Genomic DNA, 17,813 nt, shown 5'->3' with positions numbered 1-17,813 from the left:
TTATCTCTAGTTGTCCTCCGTGTGTTGTCATCCCAAACTGCTGTCATATTTGGCCACCGCCACCGGGTCTAGCTGTCGCATCCATCTTGCTCCTAGTTCCGCTGCGCCTCTGGTCCATAGAAGGTTCCACGCTTTGCAAGATTCGATCCGCGACATAAATAGAATTTTACATTTTGATCCTATATTCCATAAAAGGAATGTACATGTACCTAGATCAAAAATAAAATCCTAATAAAACTAAATACATCTCCTGCTGTATTTTAATACAATCATGCACACACAGATAAATGCCCTTGACATGTCCAAGGGTCCAATCACACACATAATAACTAAAAGCCATAATAGTTGGATCCTGCATCCACAAAGTTAGCACATCCTACTATTAACCTGCCTAAATTATGTATGACATGTGCATAATTAAACTAATACCAAATACACAGAGGCAAAACCCTAGCTCTAATACAAATTGTTGGTTGCTACTCGGAAAACCTAGAGGTTCCACTGTACAAAAATTTTGTACAAAGGTCTGAACCTTTTCCTAGCTACCATGTGTTCTTTTAAATTAAATTTTGGATCGCCTGCGGAACTTAACACGTTTGATCCAAAACTTAATCTATTTGTTCTTTTAGGTTTTGACTTGGATCTCCTGCGGAACTTAACACGTTCGACCCAAGTCACCTTAAGTTATTAATTCCATTAAATATTAATTTCCATAATTGGTTCCCAGTACTGACGTGGCGAGGCACATGGCCTTCTTGGATATGGGAGCAACCACCACCGACTAGACAAAACCTTTTATAGAAAGCTAATATTTAATTTCCTAAAATAACTTTAGGTTAACCGAAAAGAACAATCAAATCACAAGGGAAAGAAAAACAAAAGAACACTATATCGAAAACAAATTCGAAACTCTAGAATCGTATGCCTCTTGTATTTAGTATTATTTCCAAAAATAACTAGTATGATGCGGAAACAAAATTACTAGTTATACCTTTTAGAAAGACCTCTTGATCTTCTACCGTATTCCTCTTCTAACCTCGGACGTTGTGTGGGCAACGATCTTCCGAGATGAGAACCACCAAGCACCTTCTTCTTCCTTACAAGTTTCGGCCATCAAAACTTCTCCTAGGATGAAGAGGTTCGGCCACCACCACCATGCTCCAAGGGATGCTAGAAAAGAGGCTTCTTTTCTCTCCTTCTTCTCCTTCTTAGATCCGGCCACCAAAGATATCTCCACCATGAGAAGGTTTCGGCCACACAAAGGAGAGGAGAGGAAAGAAAGGGCCGGCCACACCCAAAGAGAAAAGAGAGGAAAAATAGAATAGAGTCGTTCACCTTGAAGCTTCCTCTACCCCCTCTTTTATAATCCTTGGTCTTGGCAAATAAGGAAAATTTAATAAAAACTTCCTTAATTCTTTTGCCATTGAAAAGGAAAATTTATTTAATTAAAATAAGTTTCGTTTCAAATTATAATGGCCGACCACTCTTCTCCCCAAAACAAGGAGAGTTTTAATTAAAACAAAAATTAAAACTTCCTAATTTGTTTCTAGAAATTTATAAAAATTTCTCCAATAATTTTAATCCCTTCATGATTGGTTAATAAAAAGAAATTTTATAAATTAAAATCTTTCTTTTAAACATGTGGATAATTTCCAAAAAGGAAAGTTATCTCTAAAAATTAAAATCTCCTTTCAATCTACAAATAAGGAAAGATATTAAATCTTTTCTTAATCTTTCGTAGAAACTAATAAAAGAGAATTTTTAATTTTCAAACTTTCTTTTAAATCATGAATATAATTAAAAGGAAAGTTTTTACCAAAATTAAAATCAACCTTTTAATCTACAAATAAGGAAAGAGATTTTAACTCTTCTCTTAATCTTTCGTAGAATCTTATAAAAGGAAGGATTTAAATTTTTAAACTCTCTTTTAAATTATATTATCCACATAAAAAAATTTTAAAATTAAAATTCCTTTTTATTTTAATAGGGCTACATGAATTCACCCATGAACATACCCATGGCCGGCCCTAGCTGGTCTCCAAGCTAGCTTGGCCCCCTATAGGATGGGTAAGAAGGTGGGTATAGTACTTATAATTAAGAGGCTACGATAGGGACCGAGAGGAGGAATTGGTTTTGGTCTCCGATAAAATTAAGCATCCCGTGCTGCCTGAACACACAACTTAATTTTATCAATAATAATTCATTCCACTAGAGAACTATTATTGAACTACCACACCAATCCCAAATTACATTTTGGGCTCCTTCTTATCATGAGTGTGTTAGTCTCCCTGTGTTTAAGATAACAATGTCCACTAATTAAGTAAGTTAACGACAACTCACTTAATTAATATCTAGCTCCAAGAGTAGTACCACTCAACTTCATCCATGTCGGACTAAGTCCACTGCAGGTTTAACATGACAATCCTTATGAGCTCCTCTTAGGGACATTCTCAACCTAGATCACTAGGACACGCTTCCTTCTATAATCAACAACACACACTATAAGTGATATCATTTCCAACTTATCGGGCTTATTGATTCATCGAACTAAATCTCACCCATTGATAAATTAAAGAAATAAATATCAAATATATGTGCTTGTTATTATATTAGGATTAAGAGCACACACTTCCATAATAATCGAGGTCTTTGTTTCTTTATAAAGTCATTATAAAGAAACGACCTCTAATGGTCCTACTCAATACACTCTAAGTGTACTAGTGTAATTATATAGTTAAGATAAACTAATACTAATTACACTACGACCTTCCAATGGTTTGTTCCTTTCCATTATGGTCGTGAGCTCCTGCTTATAATTTATAAGATACATGATCCTCTGTGTGTGACACCACACACCATGTTATCTACAATATAAATTAATTGAACAACTACATTTATCATAAATGTAAACATTTGACCAATGTGATTCTTATTTCTAGATAAATGTTTATATCAAAAGCTAGGCTTTTAGTATACACTCTAACAATCTCCCACTTATACTAAAAGACTAAGCTGCCGTATCTGCTGCCATACATCTGATTCCCATGCCTTTCAAAAAGCTCTTGCCTTAAGGACCTTAGGTTATCATCTGATGTAATCTAGGCGGCAACAACTTCTCCTTGTTTATACGATTTCTCGTATTGGGTGGTACTTGCGCTCTATTGTGTTTTCTTACTTTATAGACTTATGGTTTCTTCAAGTTTGCTACTGCACCAATGTTATTACAATAAATTGTAATAATCTTTGGACAAACCAGAAATCATATCTAAGTCTATCTTGAGGTTATTGAGTCATTCAGCTTTTATGGCTATCTCAGAGGCTTGCCATATACTCAGCTTCTATGGTAGAGTCCAGAAAAACACCTATGCTTATCACTCTTCCATAGTTATGACTTTACCTCCTAAAGTAAACACAAAACCCCGAGGTTGACTTATTATTGTCCCTATCCGATTGGAAGTCAAAATCCATGCAACACAGGGACTAAATTAACTGCCTTGTAAGCTAGCATATAATCTCTAGTTCCTCTAAAGTACTTTAATATATGCTTTACTGCAATCCAATGTCCTTGTCTAGGGTTACTTTGATATCTGCTAACTATGCCCTTAACAAAACAGATTTCTGATCTCGTGCATAGCATACATTAGGTTGTCTAACTGCCGAAGCATAAAGAACTGCCTACATGTCCTCAATCTCCTTTGATGTCATCGGAGACATCTCTTTAGATAAAGACACTCCATGCTTAAAAGGTAAGAAACCTTTCTAGGAGTTTTGCATGCTTAAAACGAGCAAGGATTTTTCTGATGTATCAAGCTTAGGATAAGTATATTTTTCTTGCGATCCTTTGATCTCAAAAATATATACATTCTCCCAAGTCCTTTATATCGAATTATTTGGACTACCATACCCTTACTTCTGACAACATTTTGATATTGTTTCCAACTACCAAAAATGTTATCTACGTATAGTACAAGAAATACCACCACGTTTCCATCACACCTTTTGTATATACAAGACTTATCCGTTTACTCAATAAATCCATAGGTCTGGATTACTTTGATAAACTGGATGTTCCAAGACCTTGAAGCTTTGCATCAGTCCATAGACTGATTGAGCTTGCACACAAGATACTCTTAGCCCTTTACAATGAACCCTTCTGGTTGCTTTATATGGATGCTTTCTTCAAGACTTCCATTAAGGAATGTTGTCTTGACATCCACTTACCAAATAGATAAAAGTATCCGGATAGACTTAAGCATGGCTACTAGTGAAAAAGTTTCCTTTTTCATCTAGCCTTGCTTTGAAAGTTTCTACCTTCCTGTCTATCCCTCTTTTCCTATTATAGACCTTTTTATACCCAAAGGCTTTTACACCATTTGGTGGTTCTACAAGCTTCCAGATTTTATTAGAATACATATATTCTAATTCTGTTATTCATTACTCTTTGCCAAGATATTGCATCTTTATCTTGGCGTGCTTCGTCATATGTCCGGAGATCAGGTTCATGTCCTCCAGGGATCGAGTCCAAAAACTCTCCCAAAACATGAATCTTTTTAGGTTGCCTAACAACCCTCCCACTACGACAAGACACTTTCTGCAATTGTGTATCATTTGTGATACGTGTTGCAGTTTCCTTGTGGTATTTCATCTTGTACAATTTGTACTAGATTAGACATGTCTTTTATTATTTCCTTAAGAACAAATTTTTTTTATGGGCACGTGGTTTATTACATAGTCCTTTTCTAAAAATCGGTCATTGATGCTAACAATGACCTTCTGATTTTTAAGACTATAAACCTACTTTCATTTCTCTAGGATAACCCACAAACAAGTGAATTCCTGTCCAACTTATCATTGTCTCTCTTCAGCATATGTGCTGGACTACCCGAATCCGAATATGCTTCGAAATAGGCTTACGCCTATTCAGCAATTCTATATGAGTAGAGAGTTCTGACTTTGGAAGGTACTATATTCACTTCCGTTTCCAGAGTATATCCTAAAAATAATTTTGGTAATATTCTAAATAACTCATCAATCTACTTATTTCCATAAGAGTCATATACCTTCCTTTTTCTACACCATTCTGCTGGGGTGTACCAGGTGCAGTTAGTTGGAATTGAATCCCTACTTCTGATAAGTGACTCCTAAATTCTCCCAAGAGGTACTTGCCACTATGTTCTAACCATAGTGACTTTTACTTTAACATTTCTCCGCATCAGCCTTGTACTATTTGAACTAATCAAAGTACTTAGTCTTGCAGTACATTAAGTAAATTTATTTGTATCTTGAATAGTTGTCTATAAAATAGACGAAATATTCAATACTACCTCTTGTCTGGATAGTCATAGGATCACACAAATCAGAATGAACCAATTTCAACATATCTTTGACTCCATACCCCTTAAACTTAAAAGCTTCTTGGTTATTTTTTCTTCCAAGTAAGACTCACAGGTTGGAAAGATTTCCACTACCAATGAACCCAAAAATTCATCAGCTACCAATGAATCCTACTCAAGTTAATATAACCTAGCCTTAGATGCCAAAGATATTAATGGTTCATTTCCGAAGGTTGCTTTCTCTTAAAATTAGAAGATGTGTTACTAATTTCCATTTGTTGCATCGTGAGAGTTATTGGATTTATAAATTGCCAACCAACGTACCAGAACAGATAACTTCCCTCTTTTTCTTAATAACAACTTTGTTATTAAAAGAGGCAGAATATCAAGTTCTTTGAATAGTTTAGAAACTGAAAACTAGTTCTTTCTAAACTTGGTGCGTAAAGACAATTACTCAAAAATTCATGTTTTATTCTTATCAAAAGATAAACATCTCCCACCGCAACAACTACCATTTTTACAGTGGTGCCCATGTTGTTTTAATTTTCATTTAGCCGGATTTCCCGGAACCCTGAATGAATTGCGAACATGATTGATGGCATCTGATCTACACTCTGTGTTCTGGTAGATAACACCACTAAACATGTTTCAACTAATGAATTAAATACACCTATATTATTCTTAGTTCTAAGAAGACAGTCTACCTTAATGTCCAAGTCCTATTTCCAATCATTACAATTGGGACTACTAAGTCTTTTCTATAGTATAACAACTAGGGATTGACAAACATTTTAAATCCTAAGAATCACAAAAATATTTGGTCAAGATCAATTCTTTAAAATCCCCATGAATTTTATATGCCACGATAGTGTGGACGTATACAAAATCAAAGAGGAGATTTTATCCATTAATTTTATTATCTCGTCAACTTTACTTTATGACGAATAAAATTAATAGTTGATCTGTCTTTGATCAAATATTTGGTCAAAACTTTTTGAATTTAAAATAAAATATTGATTCCTCAAACAATATTATTTAAATTCACCAACACCTCAAACACCGTGAATTTTGCATGTCACGTTAGTGTGGACGTATACAAATTCAACATTTGTAAAAGGAAGGTTTTACCCATTAACTATCTTGTCAACGTATCTTTATGACAAATAAAATTATCTCAAACACCGTTAATTTTGTATGCAACGTTAGTGTGGACGTATACAAAATCAATCATTTGTAAGAGGGGTTTTAACCCTTTAATTTTATTATCTTGTCAACCTAATTTTATGACAAATTAATAGTTGGTTTCATTTGGTCACACAAATAATAGCAGTGACTCCGATGGGGAGGATACTATTAGATGTGTCTAAGTGTATACCATTACTTGACACTAAGTCCATTAATAAGATTATGCCCCTTCCGTTGGGGAAGATCACACGCTCTTAATTAACTTCCTATAGTCATCCAAAAATGGAAGTCTGTTCTAGTGATCCACAAACAAGCTCATCCGTTATGGAGGAAGGCACTCAGAGCCAACGCGCAAGCTTGTTTGCATCACTTACAAACTAGTAATGGAGACCATGGGATTTATTTAAAAATCTCTCTCCCACTTAGTTATTTATAAACGAGGAATTTTAACTATGCTAGCCTACTAGTCATGTATACTAACATGCACACACAGCACAATATAAAAGCAATAAATAGAAAATCTAATTTTCAACTATTATGGCTTTTATCTCTAGTTGTCCTCCGTGTGTTGTCATCCCAAGCTGCTGCCATATTTGGCCACCGCCACCGGGTCTAGCTGTCGCATCCATCTTGCTCCTAGTTCCGCTGCGCCTCTGGTCCTTAGAAGGTTCCACGCTTTGCAAGATTCGATCCGCGACATAAATAGAATTTTACATTTTGATCCTATATTCCATAAAAGGAATGTACATGTACCTAGATCAAAAATAAAATCCTAATAAAACTAAATACATCTCCTGCTGTATTTTAATACAATCATGCACACATATAAATGCCCTTGACATGTCCAAGGGTCTAATCACACACATAATAACTAAAAGCCATAATAGTTGGATCCTGCATCCACAAAGTTAGCACATCCTACTATTAACCTGCCTAAATTATGTATGACATGTGCATAATTAAACTAATACCAAATACACAGAGGCAAAACCCTAGCTCTGATACCAATTGTTGGTTGCTACTCGGAAAACCTAGAGGTTCCACTGTACAAAAATTGTGTACAAAGGTCTGAACCTTTTCCTAGCTACCATGTGTTCTTTAAATTAAATTTTGGATCGCTGCGAACTTAACACGTTTGATCCAAAACTTAATCTATTTGTTCTTTTAGGTTTTGACTTGGATCTCCTGCGAACTTAACACGTTCGACCCAAGTCACCTAAGTTATTAATTCCATTAAATATTAATTTCCATAATTGGTTCCAGTATCGACGTGGCGAGGCACATGGCCTTCTTGGATATGGGAGCAACCACCACCGACTATACAAAACCTTTTATGGAAAGCTAATATTTAATTTCCTAAAATAACTTTAGGTTAACCGAAAAGAACAATCAAATCACAAGGGAAAGAAAAACAAAAGAACACTATATCGAAAACAAATTGGAAACTCTAGAATCGTATGCCTCTTGTATTTAGTATTATTTCCAAAAATAACTAGTATGATGCGGAAACAAAAATTACTAGTTATACCTTTTAGAAAGACCTCTTGATCTTCTACCGTATTCCTCTTCTAACCTCGGACGTTGTGTGGGCAACGATCTTCCGAGATGAGAACCACCAAGCACCTTCTTCTTCCTTATAAGTTTCGGCCATCAAAACTTCTCCTAGGATGAAGAGGTTCGGCCACCACCACCATGCTCCAAGGGATGCTAGAAAAGAGGCTTCTTTTCTCTCCTTCTTCTCCTTCTTAGATCCGGCCACCAAAGATATCTCCACCATGAGAAGGTTTCGGCCACACAAAGGAGAGGAGAGGAAAGAAAGGGCCGGCCACACCCAAAGAGAAAAGAGAGGGAAAATAGAATAGAGTCGTTCACCTTGAAGCTTCCTCTACCCCCTCTTTTATAATCCTTGGTCTTGGCAAATAAGGAAAATTTAATAAAAACTTCCTTAATTCTTTTGCCATTGAAAAGGAAAATTTATTTAATTAAAATAATTTTCTCTTTTCAAATTATAATGGCCGGCCACTCTTCTCCCCAAAACAAGGAGAGTTTTAATTAAAACAAAAATTAAAACTTCCTAATTTGTTTCTAGAAATTTATAAAAATTTCTCCAATAATTTTAATCCCTTCATGATTGGTTAATAAAAAGAAATTTTATAAATTAAAATCTTTCTTTTAAACATGTGGATAATTTCCAAAAAGGAAAGTTATCTCTAAAAATTAAAATCTCCTTTCAATCTACAAATAAGGAAAGATATTAAATCTTTTCTTAATCTTGTAGAAACTAATAAAAGAGAATTTTTAATTTTCAAACTTTCTTTTAAATCATGAATATAATTAAAAGGAAAGTTTTTACCAAAATTAAAATCAACCTTTTAATCTACAAATAAGGAAAGAGATTTTAACTCTTCTCTTAATCTTTCGTAGAATCTTATAAAAGGAAGGATTTAAATTTTTAAACTCTCTTTTAAATTATATTATCCACATAAAAAAAATTTTAAAATTAAAATTCCTTTTTATTTTAATAGGGACGGCCACATGAATTCACCAAAACATGGTCGGCCCTAGCTTGGTCTCCAAGCTAGCTTGGTCGGCCCCCTATAGGATGGGTAAGAAGGTGGGTATAGTACTCTATAATTAAGAGGCTACGATAGGGACCGAGAGGAGGAATTGGTTTTGGTCTCCCGATAAAATTAAGCATCCCGTGCTCGCCCCGAACACACAACTTAATTTTATCAATAATAATTCATTCCACTAGAGAACTATTATTGAACTACCACACCAATCCCAAATTACATTTTGGGCTCCTTCTTATCATGAGTGTGTTAGTCTCCCTGTGTTTAAGATAACAAATGTCCACTAATTAAGTAAGTTACTGACAACTCACTTAATTAATATCTAGCTCCAAGAGTAGTACCACTCAACTTCATCGTCATGTCGGACTAAGTCCACCTGCAGGGTTTAACATGACAATCCTTATGAGCTCCTCTTGGGGACATTCTCAACCTAGATCACTAGGACACAGTTTTCTTCTATAATCAACAACACACACTATAAGTGATATCATTTCCCAACTTATCGGGCTTATTGATTCATCGAACTAAATATCATCCATTGATAAATTAAAGAAATAAATATCAAATATATGTGCTTGTTATTATATTAGGATTAAGAGCACACACTTCCATAATAACTGAGGTCTTTGTTTCTTTATAAAGTCAGTATAAAAGAAACGACCTCTAATGATCCTACTCAATACACTCTAAGTGTACTAGTGTAATTATATAGTTAAGATAAACTAATACCTAATTATACTACGACCTTCCAATGGTTTGTTCCTTTCCATTATGGTCGTGAGCTACTGTTTATAATTTATAAGGTACTGATAACATGATACTCTGTGTGTGACACCACACACCATGTTATATACAATATAAATTAATTGAACAACTACATTTATCATAAATGTAAACATTTGACCAATGTAATTCTTATTTCTAGATAAATGTTTATACCAAAAGCTAGGCTTTTAGTATACACTCTAACAAGAACGAAGTATATTGAGATAGATTTTCATTTCACCCGTCATCATCTATAGCTTGCCACTATTGTACTACCTTTTTGTTCCTTTCTCACTGCAGATAGCTGATATGTTTATCAAAATTCATTCTGCTTTATGCTTTCAATTTTTATCTGACAAACTCTCAATGCTTCATGAGTATGAGGGGGATGTTAGATTATATAATTTTATTAGAATTATTTGTTTGTAACCTTTAGGGTAATTTAGTCTTTTACTTTTTCAATTTAGGATTTAGATTTTTCTTGTAATTAACTATATAAGGTTTTGCACTCTTTATTTCTTAATTACTTTTTTAATTTATCAAATCAAGATAACTACTTTTTCTTTGACGTCAATTTTTATAGTAGTAACAGCTCAAAGTGTTATTTCTATTGAACATTTCTTTTCACACTTGGTTGTTATAATGAATTTAGTAGATTTTTCTTCCAAACACCATGATCAATTGCGAATTACTCAAGTTAATCAAATTGTAGAATTGATATCTACTAATGAGCTTAAATCTAGAAATGGAAAAAAAAAAATCAAATTGCGAGTATTACAATATTCAGGAGATACACGATGGGGTTCTCACTTGAGGGCACTTCGTAGTTTGCTTTGTTTGATCACGTTCTACTTGTTTTAAGTGATATCATTAATGACAAAAAAAAAGTTTATTTGGTAGAGCAACAACTGATGGAACTATGATATAATATTATCATTTGAATTTCTGTTTATATTGTTTTTATTCTTGAGTTGTTAGAAATGATTAACTATCTTTGTCAAATTCTACAATACAAGTCTCAAGATATTATAAACACCATGGATAAAGAACTTCTTTATAAATTCAGAGAGCATAGATGAGATCAATTATTTGACATGGTGAAGAGTTTTTATGATAAACATGGAATAGATACACCAAACATGCAAGCTCCTTGTCAATCAAGTAGAGGTCGACCAAGGAAAGAAAATGTTTCATTGGACTTATTCTTGCCCTTTCAATTTATACTACAACTATGGAATTTCATTTTCATCAATGAAGATTGTCAAGACATGATTGTGAAATAACATGGAAGATGATTTATTCGCTAGTTCATTCTTGATTTAGAATTTACATTAAAAAAAAAAGAGATTATTCAATCAATTATTGACGAATCGAGTGCAATTTAAAATGGATAAACATAAAAATTAATTGATCATTGCTATAGATGATTATTTAAAACTTTTGAATTGTACTCTCCTTTTTTTCTGTGTAAGTTAATTATTTTAAATTATAATTTTATTTGGGAATTGCTGCTAATTTTGTGTAAGTTGTTTTAACTTACAATTTTATGCTAATAATTTTATATTTTAGGAAGTGTTATTATTTATCAATTATTATATTTATTTTTTGATAATTGATTATTTAAAAAAAATCGTCCCTTCAGTATGATTTTCTTGGCATATATATCATCTGACTCCTCACCCCGTCAACTCTGATCTGATCTACAAACTGTGTCAGCACAAACCACCAAAATCCCTTTCCACCTCGCCTGAAAAATGTGTCGATAATATTTAAATTTCCTTTTATATAAATTTTAAACTTAGAGGAACAAGTGAGATAGCGAAGTAGGCGAAAGAGACTTCACAATGGAAATATCTATTCTCGAGTGACTATGTGATCTGACCCGATCGATACGTCTAATCGTAAACATCTTCGACCGGTTGGTTTCACCTACATTATTGTGGTCCAGTCGACAACTCGCCGGTCTGCCCCGATCCGTGAACCGTGCCAGCACAAACCGCCAAAAAAGCCCGCGCGTCCATGCATGGGACATGCACGCACCGCGCAGCGCACTCACGAGCGCGCCACGTACCGCCACAGGCCGAACGCATGCGATCCGTCTGCCTCCCCAGCTTTATCCACACTCATCTGCTCTCAATCCCTGATTCCTTAACAATGGCAATTGCAGATTCTTCCGGGACCATGCGTTTCATGATTGATGATCGTATCAATATATATATATGGATATATATCTTTGTTTTTTTGACGATTTCAGGATGCGAATCTTGTCGCTGTTTGGCCGTTCTCGATTTGTCGTAAGATTCTCGATCGATCATCGACCTGCTCCCAGCTGCCATCCACGCATGGAGCCGTCTGATTCGGAAAGAGATTATTGGTTTCCTGTTTTTACACCCGGCGCGAGATTAAGGCGGAAACCCTCGTCGAGATCGATCGGTTCTTGCAGAGGGTTCGATCGATTGATCTGCCTTTATCATCATCCTCTTCTTCCCCGTGACGACGCGGGATTCCAGCATGTGAAAGCCATGGACGACGCTAGCTGGTGGCGACATCTTGTCCAGTCTTGGCAGTGGCATCTTTCGCACCTCTCGAAGATTCCTGGATTTGGCGATCGGGATTGAGGTATGGGTCATGGAGGCTCGAGCTCCGCGCCGCGCTGGCAATGGTAGTAACGCCAAAATGCTTTCTTGGCGGTACGGATTCGCGATTAGCTAGGGTTCTCGAGCGCCTCCTTGCGCGTCTTCAATGGAACAGTTTCCCCAATCTTGATTTCTTGGTTAAACCCTAGTCAATTTCTTCTTCCATGAGTTCCTCGGATTCCAGTCCGGAACTGGAGCGACCGTTGCTTGCGAATGAGGCGGAGTACGATGGCTTCTCCGGCGCCGGGATTTGGAGCCGCCTCACCTTCGGATGGCTGAGTCCTCTCTTCGAAAAGGGGCGAGCCGAAAGGCTCGAGCTTTCGCACGTCCCGAGCGTTCCTCGATCGGAATCGGCCAAAGCTTCCTTCTGCCTTCTGCAGGAATCCCTGCGCAAGCGCAAGGCCGAATCGTCGTCGTTCCAGAGAGCGATCGTTCACTCTGTTCGGAGGTGCTTGGCGCTGAATGCGATCTTCGCCGGTATATGTACCGAAGGATTTGCATTCCCTTGAATCGATATCGGCATTCTCCTTAATTGCTCGCTGCTTTTGCAGGGCTCAACACGCTCTCTTCCTACCTCGGCCCTTTCCTCATCTCCGGCCTGGTGGACTTCATCTCCGACAGAGATTCCGGCGGCGTGCGCCGCCGCAGAGGATACATCCTCGCTTGCCTCTTTTTCGCCGCCAAGACGGTGGAATCCCTGACTCAGCGGCAGTGGTACTTCGGCGCCCGGCAAATCGGCGTCCGAGTCCGAGCAGCCCTGATGGTGGCGATCTACAACAAGTCTCTTCTGATCAAGTACTCCGGAACAAGCACCGGAAAGATCATAAACTTCCTCGACGTCGACGTCGAACGAGTCGCCGACTTCTTCTGGCACATCCACGGCATTTGGTTGCTTCCCGTCCAGGTCTCTCTGGCGCTGCTCATCCTCTACGTGAACCTCGGCTTCGCGGCGGCCTTCTCTGCGCTCGTCGCGACCATCGTGGTCATGGCGAGCAACACGCCGCTGGCCAATTTACAGGAGCGACTGCACTCCAAAATCATGGAAGCGAAGGACTCGAGGATCAAGGCCACAGCCGAGACGCTAAAATGCATGAGGATCTTGAAGCTCCATTCATGGGAAACAGCTTTCCTGGACAAGCTGCTCCTGCTCAGAGAGGAGGAGAGGAGCTGGCTCAAGAGGTATCTCTACACATGCTCTGCGATCGCCTTCCTGTTCTGGGCCTCTCCGACTCTCGTCTCCGTCGTCGCCTTCGGCGTATGCATCCTGGTCGGCACCCCGCTGACCGCCGGCGCGGCCCTCTCGGCCTTAGCCACGTTCCGAATCCTGCAAGAGCCCATCTACAACCTCCCGGAGCTCGTCGCCATGATCACGCAGACGAAAGTCTCCGTCAACAGGATCCAGGACTTCTTAAAGGAAGAGGAACAGACGCAATTCTGGCCAAGCAAGAACACCGAAGCATCGAGCCACGTCGCTTTGGAAATCGAACCCGGCGAATACAACTGGGAAGCGAACTCGAACTCGAACTCGAAGAAGCCCACCCTCAAAATCGACAAGAGGATTCAGGCAATGAGAGGCGAGAAGGTCGCGGTGTGCGGCACGGTTGGCTCCGGCAAGTCAAGCTTCCTCTGCAGTATCATCGGAGAGATTCCGAGAGTCACCGGCGGAAGAATCACCGTCTTCGGCACGCGGGCCTACGTCCCCCAAAGTGCTTGGATTCAGTCCGGCACCGTTCAAGAAAATGTGCTCTTCGGGAAGGAGATGGACAGGAGATGGTACCAACAAGTGTTGGAGTCCTGTGCCCTGAACATGGACATCGGAACCTGGGCCGACGGCGACTCCACCCTCGTAGGAGAAAGGGGCATTAACTTGAGCGGAGGCCAAAAGCAAAGGATCCAACTGGCCAGAGCCGTCTACAACAATTCAGACGTCTATTTGCTGGATGATCCCTTCAGCGCGGTCGACGCACACACAGGGACACACCTCTTCAAGGTATGGAGAATAAACTACGGCCTGAAGTTTCTCCCCGATGAGCTTTCTTCCTGATCATGGCGGCTCGCGTGCAGGAATGCTTGATGAGGCTGCTCTCCAGCAAGACTGTCATTTACGTCACGCATCAGCTGGAGTTTTTAGCCGCGGCAGATCTTATTCTGGTGAGTTTGGCTCGTATCTTCAGATAACGACGAGCAAAATAGCATTTCAGGTTTTGCTTTGACCGTCATTTTCAGGTACTGAGAGATGGAAAGGTGGTGCAATCTGGAAAGTACCAAGAGCTGATGGAGGAGACCGACGGGGAGCTTGTGCAGCAAATGGCCGCACACAACGAGTCACTGAGCCAAGTCCGTCCGTCCGACGAGAATGGTTTATCGGTAAGCGTGAGCCATAAACTGAAGAAGAAGAAGAAGAAGCAGCAGCAGCAGCTCAGAGAAGTGAAACATTACGCCGACAGTGGAATTTCCGAACTCATCGAGAGATCGCAGGAAGAGGAAAGGGAGTTTGGGAGGGTGAAGTGGCACGTCTATCGCACCTTCGTGACTTCGGCTTACAGAGGAGCTCTTGTTCCTCTGCTGCTGCTCTGCCAGGTCCTCTTCCAGGCTCTTCAGATGGGCAGCAACTACTGGATCGCCTGGGCGACCGAAAAGGACGGCCGAGTTAGCAGAGAAACGATGCTGGGGGGCTTCGTCATCCTCTCTGCCGGCAGCTCGGTGTTCGTATTAGGAAGGGCGGTTCTGCTCGCCACCATCGCCATTGAAACGGCTCAACGCCTGTTTCTTGGAATGATCACCAACATCGTGAGAGCACCCATGTCCTTCTTCGACGCAACGCCTTCGAGTCGAATTCTTAACAGGGTCAGTCGCTGCGTTCCTCGTTTAACCGATGGTAGAAGATTAACTGACAATCCTGTTCTTTCTTCAGTCTTCCACAGATCAGAGCACCGTCGACACCGATATTCCTTACAGACTCGCAGGACTGGTCTTTGCTCTGGTTCAGCTGCTGTGCATCATCGTGTTAATGTCCCAAGTGGCCTGGCCGGTGTTCATCCTCTTCGTCATCGCCGTAGCAGTCTCCATCTGGTATCAGGTAATTAGTCAAATACCTTTGCTCATCTTCAATGGCGGAACTTGTTGTGGGTAAGGAAACAAATTAAACCGACTTTCTGCAGAACTACTACATCAGCTCTGCTAGAGAGCTAGCTCGAATGGTAGGAATCCGGAAAGCTCCCATCCTCCACCATTTCTCCGAGTCTCTTTCGGGTGCCGCCACGATCCGTTGCTTCAATCAGGAAGGACGCTTCTCGAAGAAGAACCTGGCCTTGATCGATGACTACTCGCGAATCACGTTTCACAACTATGGAACCATGGAATGGCTCTCGGTGAGGGTGAACTTCCTGTTCAACCTCGTGTTCTTCGCAGTGATAACCATCCTGGTCTCCATGCCCCGAGACTCCATTGATCCAAGTAACTGAACTTCTCCTGTGCCTTAACACTATCTCCGACGCCTAACTCTACTCCGTTGCAGGCTTGGCAGGGCTCGCTGCAACGTACGGTTTGAATCTAAACGTGCTGCAGGCTTGGGTCATCTGGAACCTCTGCAACGTCGAGAACAAGATGATCTCGGTGGAGAGGATACTGCAGTTCTCGGCGGTGCCTAGCGAGGCACCTCTCGTAATCGAGCATTCGAGACCAGAGCAGGATTGGCCGACGTCTGGAACCATCGAGCTCGACGGCCTCCACGTTCGTTACAACGCCGGTCTTCCGATGGTCCTGAAGGGGATCAGCTGCACCTTCCCCGGAGGGAAAAGAATTGGAGTGGTAGGCAGGACGGGAAGTGGCAAGTCGACGCTCATCCAAGCTCTGTTCCGAGTGGTAGAGCCATCGTTAGGAAGGATCGTGATCGATGGCGTCGACATCAGTCGAATTGGTCTACAGGACTTGAGGTCGAGGCTGAGCATCATACCCCAGGAGCCAACTCTTTTCCATGGAACTGTGAGGACGAACTTGGATCCCCTGCGGCGACATCTGGACTTGGAAATCTGGGAGGTAGGTGACCTTGTTCTGTTGCTTTAGGGAATGGAGGTAGAAGACGACTGATCGAATCCTGTTCCACTAGGCACTCCACAAATGTCGGCTCGGAGAGGTAGTGAAGCAAGATCAGAGACTGCTCGAGGCGCCAGGTAGTTTGACTTCTCTTTAACTGAAACGCAAGCAATGTCGATGCGAGTGAGGCTGAGACAGAGAGATGGATGCAGTGGCGGAAGACGGCGAGAACTGGAGCGTCGGCCAGCGGCAGATGGCTTGCCTCGCCAGGGTGCTGCTGGACCGGAGGAGGATCCTCGTCTTGGACGAGGCCACAGCTTCGGTGGACACGGCGACCGACAAGTTCATTCAGAAGACTCTCAGGGAAGAGACCGGCGACTGCACGGTGATCACGGTGGCGCATCGAATTCCGACCGTGATCGACAGCGACCTTGTTCTGGTGCTCGACGAAGGTGCGCGCTCGCTCGCTCGGCAACTCGCTTAGTCAGACGGCTGCATGCCGCCGCTTCTTTCTATCTGTTGTCCCTTGTTTGTGTCGCGCAGGGAAGGTGTTCGAGTTCAGTTCGCCGAGAGACCTCCTGAAGGATGATTCGTCGGCGTTTTCCAAATTGGTGATGGAGTTCCTGGGAAGATCCAAGAGCGGTAACCATGACTTCGATCTTGAATGAATCGAGAAACGGCATCGATCGAATCTAACAAAGACGCAACAGAATCAGCGGAAGCAATGCCATCAGTGAACCTACTCTACAATTTGTACAGCAACAGAGGAGAAGCCTTCGACGCAGTAATTTTTTTTTTTAGTTTTTATTTTTGTCATCCATTTTGTATTAGGAATGTTGGAGAAGAATCATTATTTCTTATCGATTGGTCAGCGTTTAATGTGCATGTTTGGAAGTTGAGCTAACTAATCACAATTATATTGAAATTAATGTTTGAACATACAAAAAGGTACATTTAGTTTTCATTTATTTTTCATTTTACCCTTCTAATCCTAAACATATTGTTCAAAGTTTTTTCAGATTCATCAAGTGGTTTTAGTTCATCAAAATATTTCAGTCAAACATATTTGATCCTGTCTCAAATTTATTTATGAGGATGAGTACTAGTTCTGATGAATTTTCTCAATGCTCCTTTGATAAAGATAAACTCTGAAGATATGAAGAAATTTTTCAATGTTAATGCGCACAGTGAGACGAGCTAACAAAGTGTTAGTGACTTAAGATCAGAGTAGAGATCTCTGGCTAGGCCCTCCGACGCTCAAGTTAGTTCCTCTCACAGATGGAAGA

At 40.1% G+C, this 17,813-nt stretch overlaps 1 protein-coding gene across 1 annotated transcript; it reads left to right on the top strand.

Moving 5' to 3' along the window:
• Positions 1 to 12,215: 12,215 nt before the first annotated feature.
• Positions 12,216 to 17,406, top strand: LOC121977094 (putative ABC transporter C family member 15). The gene is made up of 10 exons (XM_042529608.1): positions 12,216 to 12,969; positions 13,044 to 14,482; positions 14,557 to 14,643; positions 14,719 to 15,339; positions 15,407 to 15,571; positions 15,654 to 15,948; positions 16,010 to 16,530; positions 16,601 to 16,664; positions 16,740 to 16,979; positions 17,071 to 17,406. The coding sequence occupies exons 1-10, from the start codon at positions 12,657 to 12,659 to the stop codon at positions 17,193 to 17,195; spliced, it is 3,870 nt and encodes a 1,289-aa protein (XP_042385542.1). The 5' UTR covers positions 12,216 to 12,656; the 3' UTR covers positions 17,196 to 17,406.
• The last annotated feature ends 407 nt before the right edge of the window (positions 17,407 to 17,813 follow it).

Source organism: Zingiber officinale, chromosome 4B (genome assembly GCF_018446385.1).
Source record: "Zingiber officinale cultivar Zhangliang chromosome 4B, Zo_v1.1, whole genome shotgun sequence".
Lineage (NCBI taxonomy): Eukaryota > Viridiplantae > Streptophyta > Magnoliopsida > Zingiberales > Zingiberaceae > Zingiber > Zingiber officinale.
This window is presented reverse-complemented; position numbering and strand designations above follow the sequence as displayed.